At 38.6% G+C, this 19,810-nt stretch overlaps 1 protein-coding gene across 1 annotated transcript in view; it reads right to left on the minus strand.

The window, feature by feature from the left end:
• LOC132556926 (GTPase-activating Rap/Ran-GAP domain-like protein 3) overlaps positions 1-19,810 on the minus strand; it is a 148,591-nt gene that overhangs the window by 58,336 nt on the left and 70,445 nt on the right. The window contains exons 8-14 of the mRNA XM_060221381.1: positions 16,252-16,327; positions 16,047-16,145; positions 13,814-13,917; positions 11,853-11,964; positions 10,966-11,011; positions 9,162-9,268; positions 7,967-8,082 (exon numbers count right to left, since the gene is read on the minus strand). Coding sequence (XP_060077364.1) covers positions 7,967-8,082; positions 9,162-9,268; positions 10,966-11,011; positions 11,853-11,964; positions 13,814-13,917; positions 16,047-16,145; positions 16,252-16,327 — 660 coding nt within the window. The remainder of the gene's footprint in view (positions 1-7,966; positions 8,083-9,161; positions 9,269-10,965; positions 11,012-11,852; positions 11,965-13,813; positions 13,918-16,046; positions 16,146-16,251; positions 16,328-19,810) is intronic.

Here is a 19,810-nt window from a genome sequence, read left to right on the forward strand (position 1 = left end):
CATATTGTTCTTCATGAATACAGTATATATATCCATGGAGAGATCCGGGGGCTGGGAATCTCCATTAGTTTTACAAGTTGTTATCTATGACAGACGGTAACTTAACCTACGGAAAGATCTGGGGGCTGGAAATCTCCAGCAGTTTAAATGTTGTTATCTATGACAGACGGTAACTTAACCCACGGAGAGATCTGGCGGCTGGAAATATCCAGCAGTTTACAAGTTGTTATCTATGACAGACGGTATATGTATATCCATGGAGAGATCTGGGGGCCAGAAATCTCCAGCAGCTGACAAGTTCATTTATTCATATATTTATTCCTCCATAAAAGAAGAGTTACAGACATTGTATGAAATATTACATAATCATGGAAATAACATAGTTAATTTTCAATGAAACTAAAAAGAAAAATATAGATAAGGAAAACGAGAAAACTAGGAGAAGGACTCAAATTGCTACATAGAGGAATTTGAGGTTTATCTTAACAAAATGTAAGAAGACATGCCTTTTCGGCAAAAATGCAACAGTCTTTTGAAAATGTAGCCAAGAGCAAATCATTCTTCTGGAATAAATCAGAAATAACGACGGGAGGGCTACCTAAGATAGTAGCAATTTGAATCTGTCTACACGAAATCACAAGTGTTGCATAAACATTAACCGGATAGTAATTTTTTATTTTAGTTAAAAAGAGGTCATGAAGATTTAAAAGCGTGACACTGGAACAGTCTAAAATACAATGACCAACTGCATCCTCAACTAAGAGCTGATACTGAGCACATGATAATTCGCAATTAGGCGGAATGCTCCATAGCTTTGCAACTGTTTTACATGTTTTGTTTAACTGTGGGAAACATTTTGAGAGGTACCAAAGTGGAGATGGGCTTATCTCTCGCTGTAAATGTTTAAATCTACTAAAATCCTCACAGCTATTAAGGCGTTCACTCCACCCAGAAGAATATATACTATTCAAGTAGCCTTTTGTAAGGTATTTCCAGCGGTGTTTTGACGGGAAAACGCCTGATTGCAAAAAATGGTACAGAACGTCCTGCAAATCATACTTGTGAAATAAATTCCATATATCTAGAATAATGTCATTTCCTTAACCGGGTAAACCAAAAAATATTTGGAAAAGTCTCTGTAAGAACAATTTCGTAACGGCTAAACGTGTATCAGTTCTACATAAGGCAGCAAGAAAGTTTTGATGACTCAATATACAGTCGTAAAGATGGAAGTCCTAACATACTAAGGGCAATGTCGGACCTGGTGCGCCGTGAAAAACCTTGCATAAACTTAGCACAAAAATGGTGAACTGTTTCGAGACGTGTCCATTCAGATTCAGAAAGTGAAGACCACATATCACATCCAAAGATACTGCTCGGCATTACAACTGAATTATATAACTTTGCAGCTGTTAAAGGGTTGATGCCCGTACCAAATAAATTACAGTGGAGTAAGGCAAAACACTGCCCACGCAATTTGTGGACAATCTCGTCGACATCTGGACAACCAGGTTTGTACTTGTTCATAAAAAATTCCAACATGCTTACAATTAGTAGATTGAGACACGGAATCTGGGCCAAGATTCCAATTTCTAGTAATTTTTGAAAAGACATTCTTGCTTTCGTTAAAAACAATCACTGTGGATTTTGACGCATTGTAACTAAATCGCCATTTGCAACTGTAGTCGTAGCAGATGTCCATGAGATTGTCCAAACCGCGCTTACAAAGAGACAACAACGTAATGTCGTCTGCCTGAGTTGGACATGTAACATTTACACCATCAATTGATAAAGAATGTTTTGAAGCACATAATTCATTTAAAAGGTCATTGATGAAGACTGTATACAGCCACGGAGAAATGATGCTCCCTTGACGCGTACCTTGGCATATTTTAAACCAGTTAGAAACAAAACCTTGGTAAATTACTGCACTAAACATGTCTGAATAAAGTGAAATAATCACATTCAAGTATTTAGACTTAAGACCAAGCTTGGAGAGTTTGTAAAAAAGGCCATTATGCCAAACACAGTCAAATGCCAAATTATCATCGATGTCACAACATAAACTACTGACAATGGATTCATTAACTCGTTTTTCAAAACGTGAATCAAAATTATTACAATTAGACTTTGAATAAATGTCTTCAAAATAATTCCCCCAGTGAAGGGCCAAAAGAGCTGGATCCCTAATCGTCACTCCATTAAAGTTCATGTCTGCACCGACAGTTCCAGCGGAGGACTTGCGGCGTTTGTTAATGAGGGACCAAAAGGACTTCTGATCAGCGTCAGCACATTTCTCTATTTCGTCATTAAGGTCTACAATATGTTTTTCAGATATCTGCCGGTGTTTATTCCTGAATAAGCGTTTAGAATCTTTATAAAGCCTAAAGGAACGGGTATTAGAACCTCGAGGCCGTACCTCAGAGACTCAAACCTGGCGAAGCCTCCACCTATTACGATGTAACTCCTTCAGTTGACCATTCCAGTATGGCTTCAGGAATTTACAAAACTTTCGTTTAGGCAATACGCGATCGGACGTTAACCGAATGCAGTTCATGAGCTTCCTGGTAAATATGTCAACATCATCCTTTGAGCACAGTTCTTGTGTGTTCCATAACGCTGAGTTGATGATGCTTACGTCCAGATTGTCTCGATAAACATCAACGTTTTTAGAATCTCCTGCAGGAACCGATCTATACGAGATCCAAGAGATAGTTTCACATGTTTCATTCTGAGTGGAGTGAGGAATCCGTAACTCCGCTAATAAGGGTCTGTGATTAGACACGTCGAGAAAATCGTGGTCTAAGACGGCACAGCTCCTCACGAGGTCAACATTTGAGGAATTTACAATAATATGGTCTATCAATGATGACGAACCATCCTCGGAATGTACATATGAGTGTAACGGACCAACGCATATGTCGGTCGTTGTCAGCGCGCACAACTGATGTCGGTCGATACATCGCTGGAGCAAGCGACCTCGTGAGTTTTGATATAAGGGAATGCGTGGGCCACTAAGACGGGCATTGGAGTCCCCCATTAGAACAACGGAGCCCTCCAAAGAGAAACTAGTGCACAAATCATCAAGTCTATCGACATAGTCTGTAAAAATGTCAATACCATAGCGAGACTTAGGAAGATACACCTGGATCAGAAAGAAACGCCATTGTTTGTGATAAGTTTAATAATAGCTATTCTGTCGTCATCAGACTCGACCACTGTAACACGACAGGATAGTCTTCTATGCCATAATATTGCAACGCCACCTTTGCGCGACCGTCGCTCCGCACATGGATGTAATGAAAAATCTGAGATGACGAACGCATCATAGTCTCTGTGAATGCTCTGAAAGAGGTGCCTATTCTCTTCGAAGAGCCAGTGCTCGGAGATACCACAAAGGTCTATGTGTTCTTTATTAAGAGCGTCATGTACGTGGGAAGCAGCCGACATAATGCCGGTTACGTTCCAGGACAATATCCTCACATTCATCAGCACCGGTAAAGTAAAGTACAATAGGAGGTAGAATGAAGTACTAATCACAATTATCAGTGTCTGCCTGCGTATTTTCTGTGTAACCATGGAATCGGTTATTAGACAGCGGATGCCTTTTGGCCAAAATCCTGTTACCTTTGTCTTCGGAACATCAGCGGAGATTACGTTGATGCGGGCAGAGACAGAATATTTCCGCTTGCTTTTAAGCAAACGAACAAACGTGACCTTGACATCTCGAGATTCCAGAAATGATCTGATGTCGTCAGCAGAGCATCTTTCCGACGACATTCCACTGAGAAAGAGACGAGTAGTTTTATTCCGTGTCACAGCGACGAATCCACTTGAGGTTGCAGAGTGAGCTGGATCTGCAGACTGCCTGTCAACATCGGTAGGTAGAGGACGGCTGGCAACCTGAACTCGTTTTAACGACGGTTGTGGTCCCACCACCTCTGGGTGGGAGTGCTTGGAAAATGCAGAATGCTGGGAGAGTTGAACAGGGCATTCTGGAGGACGTGGGGACAACTCACGCTTAGGAACATCCCTAGGAGGATCACTTGAACGCGGTATTCTATGAGAGTTATCGTAGTGAACAGGCAATGAATCGGGGATGTTCTTGGAAGACTTCTGAACAGAATTTGCAACAAAATCTTCCATAGAGGTCAGCTGCGTACTGAGTTCCTGTGCAAAAGCTTGGACCGCATTATCTGTAGATTGCTTTGCTTTCTGAGAAACCTCTTTGATATCAATTTCAACTTGCCGGATTCGAGGTTTCAGAGAGGAAATGCTATCAATGCTATCAAAGTGCGTGATATAGCTTCGCCGAGATCGTGCTCTAGCACGGACATTTTCCCGTTAATCGTTCTAATGTCATTGTGAAGGGAAGTGGCACTGCCAAAGCGTGATGTAGCTTTGCCGAGATCGTGCTCTAGCACGGACATTTTCCCGTTAATCGTTCTAATGTCATTGTGAAGGGAAGTGGCACTGCCAAAGCGGTCATCATTTAGACGAGAGATTCCAAGACTGTTGTCTTCAATCGACTTGGAAATACTAGAAATCTCAGAGGTGACTGAATTTCGAGACTTGTCTAGAGCTGATACCTTTGACGCAACAACCAGAAGACTTTCAGGGAGTTCTACGTTAGACTTAGAAGATTTCGTAAACTTCCCTACGTCAAGGACTTTAGTAATTGAGTCACAAGCCTGGCAAAGTTGGGCCTTGATGCTGGAAATGTCTTGGGCAAAGCCCTTTTGTGTCTCAATCACAGAGTCAATTCGATTTTTCGAAGATTCTCTTGATTCATGAAGCAATGCTCAAAGGCTGGTCATTTCAACCTTTAAGAACTCGATATCAGAGTGCTTCGCTAAGGGACAGTCTTCCAAGTTATTTAAAGTTACATTCATACTAGATGTGTCCAGATTAGGGGTGCACCCGCAACATTGAGACGATGAAAAAATATCGGACTCTGACACCGACTCGCCATCTAGAAATTGTTGTAATGCATGACAATCTTTAGCATACTTCTCTTGGGCTGAGCTCTTTGTAGTAGTTTTGCGTGTCACAAGACGTGACACAGGACAACAGTCAATGTCCTTCGCGCGATCATAAAGAATGGCTCGATACCATGAAATTTTGCTTTCCGTGTTCCCGGCAATTTCAAAGAGTTTCGAAACATATTCTGTTTTCGGAAGGCTGAACAGGGCACTGTCAAACGACGATTCTGAAGAAAAAGTATTTTTAGATGGCTCAGTTCCTGCAGCCATGATAATTACAACAAATTTCACAACACATTCAATAGTAAACGTAGGTCAATGGCTAATAGTGGGGAGTATGAATTATCCACCGTGCGCCTTTACAGGTTACAACTTTGTGTGTGGTCAGCAGAACATGACGAAGTTTTGGCGATGACCGTACTTGTACATACAGGTAGAGTTCGTGTGTATATATATATATATATATATATATATATAAATAGCAACATGAAGCGATGAATGTTGAGTGGTTCTAAAGTCACATTTTCAAAGCCAATCTTACAAAATTCAGAATACCAGACAGTTTCACATCCCACTCGAGGGTCACCAGAAGTCAAAAGTCTTACTGCTAACAACAGATTCTGGAGAAAAACTCCTCGGAATCAAGATGAAATGAAAACACCGCCATACCAGGGGAGATCACTCTTACCAGTTCACGGAGAGATCTGGGGGCTGGAAATCTCCAGCAGTTTACATGTTGTTATCTATGACAGACAGTAACTTAACCCACGGAGAGATCTGGCGGCTGGAAATCTCCAGCAGTTTACATGTTGTTATCTATGACAGACAGTAACTTAACCCACGGAGAGATCTGGCGGCCGGAAATCTCCATGTTTTGATCAACTACTGAGAAAATATATATCAACGGAGAGATCTGGGTGCCAGAAATCTCCATCAGTTTTACAAGTTGTTATCTATGACAGACAGTATGTATATCCACGGAGAGATCTGGCGGCCGGAAATCTCCATGTTTTGATCAACGACTGAGAATATATATATCCAAGGAGAGATCCGGGGGCTGGGAATCTCCATTAGTTTTACAAGTTGTTATCTATGACAGACGGTAACTTAACCCACGGAGAGATCTGGGGCTGGAAATCTCCAGCAGTTTACATGCTGTTATCTATGACAGACGGTAACTTAACCCACGGAGAGATCTGGGGGCTGGAATTCTACAGCAGTTTACATGTTGTTATCTATGACAGATGGTAACTTAACCCACGGAGAGATCTGGGGGCTGGAAATCTATAGCAGTTTTACAAGTTGTTATCTATGACAGACAGTATGTATATCCACGGAGAGATCTGGGTGCCGAAAATCTCCATGTTTTGATCAACGACTGAGAATATGTATATCCACGGAGAGATCCGCAGGCTGAAAATCTACAGCAGTTTACATGATGTTCTCCATGACAGACAGTATATATATATATCCACGGAGAGTTCTGGGGGCCTGAAATCTCCATCAGCTAACATGTTGTTATACTTGACAGACAGTTTATATATCCAAGGAGAGATCTGGGGGCTCACGAGTGATATTTCCCTCCACGCAACAAACAAGGGCGATTCGCACACGAGTGATATTTCCCTCCACGCAACAAACGAGGGCGATCCGACTCGTCAGATCAATACACAAGGATGTTTTTTTTATTTCATCACATACTTTTATCATTCTAAAATTTCTATTTATTTGAAATAAAATTACAGCTTTAGTAGCCACGGCATAGTTTTGGTTTTTTTTCAACCAGTTGAGTTCGACGGACAGGACAAAATTCTCCTTACATCCAAATCAATTATTTGATTTTTAACGCATACTGCAACTAAAACTACTGCCGTTTAGCGACAGCAAATGTTCATATAGACTATTTCAATATAATTATAGTAAATAAATAAGCAAACACACCATTTATTAATTACATTCTATAATATTATTTTTCCCAAATGTACAAATTCTCCACAGATACACTGTAGTGTAGTCGCGACATTGACGTCATGATCATAGCACGTGCAGGTATTCGTCGCGCGCAAGTCTCTGTTCATTCATAAAAAAGTAGTTCCGGCTACTGTGGCGATACAACACCTTGCATCACACTTGTGCGATACAAGTCGACAGAAAATATGCACAGAAAATTGTTGTATTTATATAGTAAGTCTACACAAGTATGTGATAAAGTGTTTTACCTTGTTATACGCCGTCAAGGAATCTTAGTAGATACAGCGTTTTACCTTGTTATACGCCGTCAAGGAATCTTAGTAGATACAGTGTTTTACCTTGTTATACGATGTCAAGGAATCTTAGTAGATACAGTGTTTTACCTTGTTATACGCCGCCAAGGAATCATAGTAGATAGAGTGTTTTACCTTGTTATACGCTGTCAAGGAATCTTAGTAGATAGAGTGTTTTACCTCGTTATACGCCGTCAAGGAATCTTAGTAGATACAGTGTTTTACCTCGTTATACGCCGTCAAGGAATCTTAGTAGATACAGTGTTTTACCTTATTATACGCCGTCAAGGAATCTTAGTAGATACAGTGTTTTACCTTGTTATACGCCGTCAAGGAATCTTAGTAGATACAGTGTTTTACCTTGTTATACGCCGTCAAGGAATCTTAGTAGATACAGTGTTTTACCTTGTTATACGCCGTCAAGGAATCTTAGTAGATACAGTGTTTTACCTTGTTATACGCCGTCAAGGAATCTTAGTAGATACAGTGTTTTACCTTATTATACGCCGTCAAGGAATCTTAGTAGATACAGTGTTTTACCTTGATATACGCCGTCAAGGAATCTTAGTAGATACAGTGTTTTACCTTGTTATACGCCGTCAAGGAATCTTAGTAGATACAGTGTTTTACCTTGTTATACGCCGTCAAGGAATCTTAGTAGATACAGTGTTTTACCTTGTTATACGCCGTCAAGGAATCATAGTAGATACAGTGTTTTACCTTGTTACACTCCGTCATGAAATCTTGGTAGATATTTTTTAACAACATCTCGATAGTTCTTTCCCTCTTCTGAGCAAAAAGTGGATTATTCACAGCTGCTTTTTCTCCGTTGATTACTAAAATATGAAATAGCTATAAATAAATACATAGATAGATGAAAACCACAGTACATTAGAATTTAGTGTTTGATTTGGTTAGTTTGTATACGGGTAAATGTAATAACCACCAATGTCCTCTCAATGTACAGCGAGACAAGCTGCAGGAAGTAAATGGCCTCATTCGCGAATAATTGTATGCAAATTACCGCTGATTTGCTCTCCTGTTGTAGGTAACATAAATACCAATATGATATCTATATGCAAGTTGTTAAGTACCGATGTGCTATTCAAGCATCTAAGAGTTATCTATCTATGTATAAGTAAAGTTTATCTACATGCATGTGAAGGTAAATATCCGCGCTTGTATTACCTTCATGCAGTCAATTCCAATGAATTTTCTACATATAGGTAAATAAGCGTTATGTGTATTTTCAGAAGATTTTGTATAGGTAACACCTTAGTTATCCACGTATAGGTGGATAATCAACCATGTATAGCTTAAATATAGTTAAATATAGTTAAATATGTCCCCTTGTTTAATTTACATATAAATAGATAAGCACCAGATTGAAGCCTTATGAAAATAAATGTTTTTATGTTATGTACGTGATGGTAAATAAGCGCTCATCCGTTATCTGTGGTAATTAATGTGCCTACCGACTTGTGGGTTAATCAGCGCCAATATTTATCTACGTGTCGGTAAATAAGCATGCATGTGATATCTTCGCAAGGCTGCAGTAGAACGCGTGAATTTTCTGCTTGCATGCGTCGTCTGTTGTAGATAAACAAGAGTCTGTGAAATACGACCGATGAACAAGAGTGAATATAAGAACAAATTTTGTTTGTTTGTTTGTTTGTTTGTTTTTTCTATGTTTTGATAAGTAATCCTCTTCTGTATCATTTATGTGTTAATAAATAATCGCCAATCTAATATTGACGTATATGTTTACACAAGGTTTCACATCAGCGCCAACTTACTTTTTCATGTCGGTCGTAAGAATATAAAAAAAATATATAACTATTTTGTATTATCCAGTTACGATGAGAAGACGACTGTGTGTATCTACAATAAATTAATTGATATTATATATACTAACACTTAACGAGAAGAAAATCTCTGAATTCTTGATGGTCATAAAACACCGGTGGTGATGGCAATGGAGGTCCGAATAATGGCACAGACTCCTCGGAGTAGACGTGTAAGCTGAAATTATCCAAAATAAGGCAAGTTAACAACAATCCATCTTTTAGTTTGAATACCTGCCTTTACATAAAATTACATTGTGCTAATCGAAGCTTATGTCAAAAGAATAACGACTTGATAGGCAATCCCTAACCCTAAAACAGATAAATGCATAGAAATCCAGTATATAACCGCTTGTTTACCTGCTGCCAGCATGTTGCCATGTACACAAGGGAGTTTGGAGACATTTGTGTTATAACACAGGCAACTTTACAAGGTATTTAAAGTTATATCTTTTGTTTCAATGCGTATAAATGCAAAAACATTTACAATGCAGCTTCTACTTCGATCAATATTTATGATGAACTTTTGTATTATTTATGTGTTCATAATTAAGGTAAAGAGATAAAACGATTTTGGAACGGCGAATCATTTCCATAAATTTGAATACAGAACCATGAATTGACTCGTACTTCTTTCCGTCAATAAAGTTTCGGGTTATGTTCCACTACATTATTTGTTTCGGAAAAAAAAAACATTTTCAGTGATTAGAGTACAAGATCATAAACAAACCTACCAAGGTTTTATATTCTGGAATGTAAGTGAAACGTTCTGGCATTTTATCTGTTGTGAAGCGAGTGGTGATTCGGTCCACTGCATCACTCTACAACACTCGGTCGGAAGCTATCCAAATGTTAATGCCTGAGTAACGTTACTCGACATGAATGGTATATTCCATGCCAAATGATTTCTTGTGAACGTACAAACAACAACAATACGAGTTTGTGACCATATATTATAAAGAATTTTGTTTGAAGGAAGGTTTGAATGTCAACTAAATCAGATTGAACTACAAGGGGCCGTGTAGGTAGACGCGACATCCAAATATGGTAAGTGTATTCATGTCTACTCTGGGTTTTAACAACTAAGCATTCATATTCGTTTTTTAAATACGTGATATGTTAACAGTGTGAATGTAAACTTTCAGTGTATTTCTTTATATGTAAATATTGTACATTAGGCCTCCTGTTCACAGAGTGATCATTGCTAGGGAAAAACTCGGTTCATACATTAAGCCCTGCCGATTATGTTTATAATGTAAACCATTTGATTTCAAACTGAACAAATGAAAGTATTTTGTGTTTTGTGATTTAAATATTAACTAAATTGCTAATTAACATTTTTTGTGGAATACGCTTTCTAAACTTTGCTATTTGTTATCTTATGACGAGATGTTTTATCTGTGTTATAATATAATGCGGTTTGTAAACCTTATTAAGTGATGGAGTTTTGAATCTATGTTACATTTGATTTTGATGTAACAAGATTTAAACGGTGGAGTGCAGTGTTTAATTCTTGTTAACAAGTTTTACATCCACTATTACGGCCTTTCAGCGAACGAGCTGATGTATGCAGTATGATACGGTTGCAGTGAACGTTAATATTCTTGTGCAAGTATATATTTGATGTTGTATGGACATTTATGTCTTAACCCCTTTTTTGGAAAACTTTTGTTTTCATTTCTTGGAATACAATGTTCTTAAAGACTCTTTGAGGACATGGTAAAGGGTTGTGTTTACTGCTTCTTCCGACGAAATATAAAACGTCGGAAGAAGCCAGGCAGCAAGCTTAAGCAGTTCTCAGATAAGAAATCAATACTCACCCATAGGAAAAACGTGTTTACGCTAATATACTATCACTTGCTAGATACAACTTACCGATAGGTATCATCCTCTTTAATGTAGGTCACTAAAGCAAAGATGTCTGGTGGGAGAGTTAAGGCAAATTCATTCAAAACAAAACTATGACTATCTTCCTGTAGCAGAAGAAGGTCCATACGCTTGTCGGTCACCTAAAATTATAGTATACGAGAGCTTGGTAAGGATACGAAAGAGCAAATTCTTTACTCGATGCAAATTTATCGATATCAGTGGATAACCGTGTCATTTCTATAGCTACATGTTTTTGCTCGATAGGGATCAAAACACATTACCAGATTCTAATTAACCAGAATATACTTCTTCTTCACTAATTGCAATACTGGTCAAATTTGCTAAAAATCGATCTTATACTTTAAAAAAGCGGTAAAAATAAAACAACAACGCTAAATGTAAAAAACATGACATGCACATCTTTCTCGTCAGATAATCGTGTGTTATGAAAAACAAACTAAGATATAAAGAATTACAATGATTTCTATCGTTTAAATACAACATATGCTAAAGTAATTCTGAGGACTAAGTAAATCTTACAAATGATGAAAATCAGCATGCATGTACTCATCTAAATCAATTGTATGACTGGTGGAAAACAGCTTCAACGTATACACATCAGTACATCTTACAAGTAACAAAAAAGAAATCTGTCTATATGTACACACCTGGATCATAAATTCAATGTAGCCTATATGCAACCAGATCAATTAAACGACCAACGGAAAACATGAATGTATGCACACCAAGAGAGCAATCTTTCTTTGTTTGTATAAAATAACGAAGAGATAAACAGATATAACATGCTTGGCATCATTAGAATATAATAGATGGGATCGAAATATATCCTGTCATGAGATTAACGTTACGCATTTGAGCAGGAGAAAGGATACGTGTGAAGCGAGTTTTCATCATGGATGGTTTGAAACTTGCAGATGAAGAGGTTTCACATTCATAAAATATAATATTTACAATATCGTTTCCAATGTGGCGCTTCCTTTCCACCTATAATAGAAACAAGGACATTAAATATCATCTAGAAAACCAATCTTCATTTTGACGGGATGGAAAAAAGATTATAGAAGAAATACGCAAGATGGTAACAATGCACTGTAAGAACGAGTGGGGTTTTGTAAAGATTCGGTTAAGAAGATGTACATTAGGGTATGTCGTTTTATACATCGCACACTAAGGTTAATCCTTTGATACATCGTACACTAGGGTTTATCCTTTGATACATCGTACACTAGGGTTTATCCTTCGATACATCGTACACTAGGGATATTTTGTCTAATACATCGTACACTAGGGATTATTTTGTTAAATACATCGCACACTAGGGTTTATCCTTTGATACATCGTACACTAGGGATATTTTGTCTAATACATCGTACACTAGGGATTATTTTGTTAAATACATCGCACACTAAGGTTAATCCTTTGATACATCGTACACTAGGGTTTATCCTTTGATACATCGTACACTAGGGATTATTTTGTCTAATACATCGTACACTAGGGATATTTTGTCTAATACATCGTACACTAGGGATATTTTGTCTAATACATCGTACACTAGGGATTATTTTGTTAAATACATCGCACACTAAGGTTAATCCTTTGATACATCGTACACTAGGGTTTATCCTTTGATACATCGTACACTAGGGTTTATCCTTCGATACATCGTACACTAGGGATATTTTGTCTAATACATCGTACACTAGGGATTATTTTGTTAAATACATCGCACACTAGGGTTTATCCTTTGATACATCGTACACTAGGGATATTTTGTCTAATACATCGTACACTAGGGATTATTTTGTTAAATACATCGCACACTAAGGTTAATCCTTTGATACATCGTACACTAGGGTTTATCCTTTGATACATCGTACACTAGGGATTATTTTGTCTAATACATCGTACACTAGGGATATTTTGTCTAATACATCGTACACTAGGGATATTTTGTCTAATACATCGTACACTAGGGATTATTTTGTTAAATACATCGCACACTAGGGTTTATCCTTTGATACATCGTACACTAGGGATATTTTGTCTAATACATCGTATACTAGGGATTATTTTGTTAAATACATCGTACACTAGGGATATTTTGTCTAATACATCGTACACTAGGGATTATTTTGTTAAATACATCGCACACTAAGGTTAATCCTTTGATACATCGTACACTAGGGTTTATCCTTTGATACATCGTACACTAGGGTTTATCCTTTGATACATCGTACACTAGGGATTATTTTGTCTAATACATCGTACACTAGGGATTATTTTGTTAAATACATCGCACACTAAGGTTAATCCTTTGATACATCGTACACTAGGGTTTATCCTTTGATACATCGTACACTAGGGTTTATCCTTTGATACATCGTACACTAGGGATTATTTTGTCTAATACATCGTACACTAGGGATTATTTTGTTAAATACATCGCACACTAAGGTTAATCCTTTGATACATCGTACACTAGGGTTTATCCTTTGATACATCGTACACTAGGAATTATTTTGTCTAATACATCGTACACTAGGGATTATTTTGTTAAATACATCGCACACTAAGGTTAATCCTTTGATACATCGTACACTAGGGATATTTTGTCTAATACATCGTATACTAGGGATTATTTTGTCTAATACATCGTACACTAGGGATATTTTGTCTAATACATCGTACACTAGGGATATTTTGTCTAATACATCGTGCACTAGGGATTTTTTGTCTAATACATCGTACACAATGGCATGTCGTTAAATACATCGTCTCTCTTTATGATGGTTCTGAAGACGGAAAACATTAAAAAATATGATAAACTTGCCTGCTGTTTGTTCTCCTTGGAATGTGGTAGTAGTGTGGATGCGTGAAACATGATTTCATGGCCCTCATACACGGTATATACAGATTCGTCTCCTGTGGAATCAGCTATTAAACACAAATAATTACTTGTCACTATATGAATTATGTAATTTTGCGACATCAGCATGTCTACGGACAAGTCGAGGAACGTAAACAAATACACACAGGTTGGACAGCAAAGGTTTATACTGATGTACACACAGGCTGGACAGCAAGACCGCAAAAGTTTATACTGATGTACACGCAGGTTGGACAGCAAAACAGCAAAGGTTTATACTAATGTACACGCAGGTTGGACAGCAAAGGTTTATACTGACGTACACACAGGTTGGACAGCAAAACAGCAAATGTTTATGCTGATGTACACGCAGGTTAGACAGCAAGACAGCAAAGGCTTATACTGACGTACACACAGCTTGGACAGCAAGACAGCAAAGGTTTATACTGATGTACACACAGAATGGACAGCAAAACAGCAAAGGTTTATACTGATGTACACACAGGTTGGACAGCAAGACAGCAAAGGTTTATACTGATGTACACACAGAATGGACAGTAAAACAGCAAAGGTGTATACTGATGTACACACAGGTTGGACAGCAAGACAGCAAAGGTTTATACTGATGTACACACAGAATGGACAGCAAAACAGCAAAGGTTTATACTGATGTACACGCAGGTTGGACAACAAGACAGGAAAGGTTTATACTGATGTGCACACAAGTTGGACAGCAAAGGTTTATATTGATGTACACACAGGTTGGGCAGCAAGACAGGAAAGGTTTATACTGATGTGCACACAAGTTTGACAGCAAAGGTTTATATTGATGTGCACGCAGGTTGGACAGCAAGACAGCAAAGATTTATACTGATGTACACACAGGTTGGACAGCAAGACTGCAAAGGTTTATACTGATGTACACGCAGGTTGGACAGCAAGACTGCAAAGGTTTATACTGATGTACACACAGGTTGGACAGCAAGACAGGAAAGGTTTATACTGATGTGCACACAGGTTGGTCAGCAAAGGTTTATACTGATGTACACACAGGTTGGACAGCAAATGTTTATACTGATGTACACACAGGTAGGGCAGCAAGACAGCAAATGTTTATACTGATGTACACACAGGTTGGACAGCAAGACAGGAAAGGTTCATACTGATGTACGAACATGTTGGACAGCAAAGGTTTATACTGATGTACACACAGGTTGGACAGCAAAACAGCAAAGGTTTATACTAATGTACACACAGGTTGGACAGCAAGACAGCAAAGGTTTATACTGATGTACACACAGGTTGGACAGCAAATGTTTATATTGATGTACAGGCAGGTTGGAAAGCAAGACAGCAAAGGTTTATACTGATGTACACACAGGTTGGTCAGCAAAGGTTTATACTGATGTACACACAGGTTAGAGAGCAAGACACACAGGTTTATACTGATGTACACACAGGTTGGACAGCAAGACAGCAAAGGTTTATAATGATGTACACACAGGTTGGAAAGCAAGACAGCAAAGGTTAATACTGATGATGTCTTTAATGGGAAAAAAAATGCATGACGCTTTCAGAACTTATTACTACCGACATAAACGAAACTCGATATCATTTACCATATGGTGAAAACTTGCGCTGAATTGTGTTACACACTTGTACTTGTATTATATATATAGACATGTGAAGATATGACAATATTGACAGTAAAAACAAAACAAATATGTTTCCACTCACTAGATATAAAACTGCAGGACAATAAGTTTAGATAATCCAAAGACTCTAGAGACATTGGCAGTACATATACATCAATTGAGAAAAACTGCCGTTGCATGATGGACTAGAAATGTGGAAAATGCAATGTTCAACAAATATAGCCTGCGCGTATCCGATATGACAATTGCTAGACTGTTAAGATAAAGTATTCTATCAAGCGATCTCAGTTTTTATAATTGTGACCCTATTATGTGCATAACAATCATCGCAAAGGACGCTCAACGGAATTACATAGTAAACATACATTATCATCAATATCTAACACATTATGTACCTGTTTGCATATCTCTGTGCCAGATATAGCATAGGTACAGAGGTCAAATACGTGTGTTAGAAATATGGTCAACTGTCACTTCCCTCAAACTTTTAAAACGTTATTGATAGCAGTAACATATCAGTTATATTATTACCATCTCCTTACATTTAACATCCAGTCCTGCCTTGAACTTCCCCCATCCTTTTAATTTTACTCTTTCTCCGAGGAGTCTAAGAAATTTCTCAAAGGCCGCATTTCCCTGCTCTACAACAAACAGAAAGACAGATTAATTTTGTATGTAACACGACACTGACAAAAGACGTGAGGACATACTCGGTATTGCTAAAACTGTTGATGACAGAAGACCTACCATTACTGTAGAATTCGTCGTCACAGGCTTGTCCCTCTTCGGCATAAACTACTCCGAACTTGAAATTCACCGAACCCTTAAGTATAAAAAACAATTAAATTATCAGCATTTTCTGTTAAACGAATGAATATAAATATCGGTTTTGATTAATCATTTATGCAAAACATAATTCTACTGATGCAAATTATGTTTGGAATTTTATTATTTATATATGCAATAGCATTTTTTCATTCATTTTTTTAAACTTGGTAAGGGCGCCAAGACGTGTTTTACACCTGTAAGGGCGCCAAGACATTTTTAACACCTGGTAAGGGCGCAAAGACATATTTTACACCTGGTGAGGGCGCCAAGACATTTTTTACACCTGATAGGGCGCCAAGACATTTTTTTAAAACTTGGTAAGGGCGCCAAGACGTGTTTTACACCTGTGAGGGCGCCAAGACATTTTTAACACCTGGTAAGGGCGCCAAGGCATTTTTTACACCTGGTAAGGGTGCAAAGACATTTCTTACACTAGGTAAGGGAGCCAAGACATTTTATACTTCTCATAAGGACGCCAAGACATTTTTTACACTTAATAAGGACGCCAACACACTTTTTACACTTGATAAAGGCAACAAAACATTTTTTTACACTTGATAAGGGCGCCAAGACATTTTACACCTGATTAGGGCGCCAAGATATTTTCTACACCTGGTAAGTCTGATGTATTCCGATGTTCATCCTGAGACTGATTGATTCCGATGTTCATCCTGACACTGATGGATTCTGATCTTCATTTTCCAACTGATTTATTCCGATGTTCATCCACAAAATGATGTATTTAAATGTTCACTCTCAGAGTGATGTATTCCGATGTCCATTTTAAGCCTAATGGATTCCGATGTACTTCCTCAGTCTGATGGATTCCGAACTTCAACCTCCACCTGAGGGACTCCGATGTTCATCCTCCACCTGATGGAATCCGATGTTCATCCTCCAACTGATATATTCCGATGTTCATCCTCCACCTGATGTATTTCGATGTCAATTCTCCATCTGATGTATTCCGATCTTCATCCTCCACCTGATGGATTCCTATATTCATCCTCCACCTAATGTATTCCGATGTCCATCCCCCACCTGATGTATTTCGATGTCAATTCTCCATCTGATGTATTCCGATCTTCATCCTCCACCTGATGGATTCCGATATTCATCCTCCACCTAGTGTATCCCGATGTTCATCCTCGCACTGATGGATTCCGAAGTTCTTCCTCCACCTGATGTATTCCGATGTTCATCCTCTACCTGATGTATTCCGATGTTCATCTTCCACCTGATGTATTCCGAAGTTCATCCTCAGATGGTTGGATTCCGATGTTCATCCTCAACCTGATGTTTTCTGATGTTCATCCTTAGTCTGATGGATTTAAATGTTCACCCTCAACCTGATGTATACCGATGTTCATCCTGACACTGATGTGTTCCGATGTTCATCCTCCATCTGATGTATTTCGATCTTCATCCTCCACCTGATGTATTACGATGTTAGTCCTCCACCTGATGAATTCTGATGTACATCCTCAGCCTGACGGTTCATATGTTCATCCTCCACCTTATGTATTCATATGTCCATCCTCAACCTGATGGATTCCGATGTTCATACTCAGACTGACAGATTCCTACGAATGATGAACTCCGATGTCAATCCTTAATCTGATGTATTCCAATGTTCTTCATTCACCTGATGTTATCCGATGTTCATACTCCACCTGATGGATTCCTATGTTAACCCTTTAACCTAATGGATTTTGCTATTCATCATCAGCTTGATGTATTCCGATGTTCATTCTAAGTTTGATGGATTCCGATGTTCATTTTTAGCCTGATGTATTCCGCTGTCCATCATCAGTCTGATGGATGCCGATGTTCATTCTCCACCTGATGGATTCCGATGTTCATCCTCAGCCTGACAGATTCAGATGTTCCTCCTCCACCTGATGTATTACGATGTTCATCCTCCACCTGATGCATTCCGATATCAATCCTTAACCTAATGGATTTTAAGGTTCATCCTCCTTATGATCAATTCCGATGTTCATCCTCCACCTGATGTATTACAATGTTCATCCTTCATCTGATGAATTTCAATGTTCATCCTCCACCTGATGGATTCCGATGTTCATCCTCCACGTGATGTATTTCGGTGTTCATCCTCAGAGTGATGGATTCCGATATTAATCTTTAACCTAATAGATTTCGATGTTCATCCTCAGTCTGACGGATTCGGATCTTCATCGTCAGACTGATGTATTCCGATGTTCATCCTCCACCTCAGGTATTACGATTTTTATCCTCCACCTGTTGTATTCAGGTGTTCATCCTCCACCTAAAGGATTACGATGCTAGTCCTCCAACTGATGGACTCCGATATTCATCCTTAACCTCATGAATTTTGAGGTTCATCCTCAGCCTGACGATTTATATGTTCATCCTCCACCTTATGTATTCATATGTCCATCCTTCACCTGATGGATTCCGATGTTCATACTCAGACTGCTTGATACCGATGTTCATCCTCAGACTGATGGATTCTGATGTACATCCTTAGTGTGATTGATTCCGATGTTCATCCCCAAACTGATGTATTCTAATGTTCATCTTCATTCTGATGTATTCCGAGGTCCATCCTCCACCTGATGTATTTCAATGTTCATCCTCCATCTGATGGATTCCAATGTTCATCCTCCACCTGATGTATTCCAATGTTCATCATCAGAGTGATGTATTCCGATGTTCATCCTCCACCTGATGTATTACGATGTAAGTCCTCCACCTGATGGATTCCTATATTCATCTTTAACCTCATGGATTTCGAGGTTCATCCTCAGCCTGACGGATTCATATGTTCATCCGCCATCTGATGTATTCATATGCCCATCCTCAACCTGATGGATTCCGATTTTCTTCTTCAGACTGATGTAGTCCGATGTCCAACCTCAACCTGATGTACTCCGATGTCCAACCTCAACCTGATGTACTCCGATGTCCAACCTCTACCTGATGTATTCCGATTTTCATCCTCAGAGTGATGTATTCCGATGTTCATCCCCCACCTGATTAATTCCGATGTTCATCTCCAGTCTGATGCATTCCGATGTTCATTCCCCACCTGATGTATTCTGATGTACATCCTCAGTGTGATGGATTCCCATGTTCATCCTTAACTTCATGGATTTCGATATTCATCCTCCACCTGATGTATTACGATGTTAGTCCTCCACCTGATGGATTCCGATATTCATCTTTAACCTCATGGATTTCGAGGTTCATCCTCAGCCTGACGAATTTATATGTTCATCCGCTATCTGATGTATTCATATGCCCATCCTCAACCTGATGGATTCCGATTTTCTTTTTCAGACTGATGTAGTCCGATGTCAATCCTTAGTCTGATGTACTCCAATGTCAATCCTTAATCTGATGTATTCCAATGTTCATCTTCCACCTGATGTTATCCGATGTTCATCCTCCATCTTATGGATTCCTATGTTAACCCTTAACCTAATGGATTTTG

This window comes from Ylistrum balloti, unplaced genomic scaffold (genome assembly GCF_031769215.1).
Source record: "Ylistrum balloti isolate Yb309-2 unplaced genomic scaffold, AGI_CSIRO_Ybal_v1 Utg370608, whole genome shotgun sequence".
Classification (NCBI taxonomy): domain Eukaryota; kingdom Metazoa; phylum Mollusca; class Bivalvia; order Pectinida; family Pectinidae; genus Ylistrum; species Ylistrum balloti.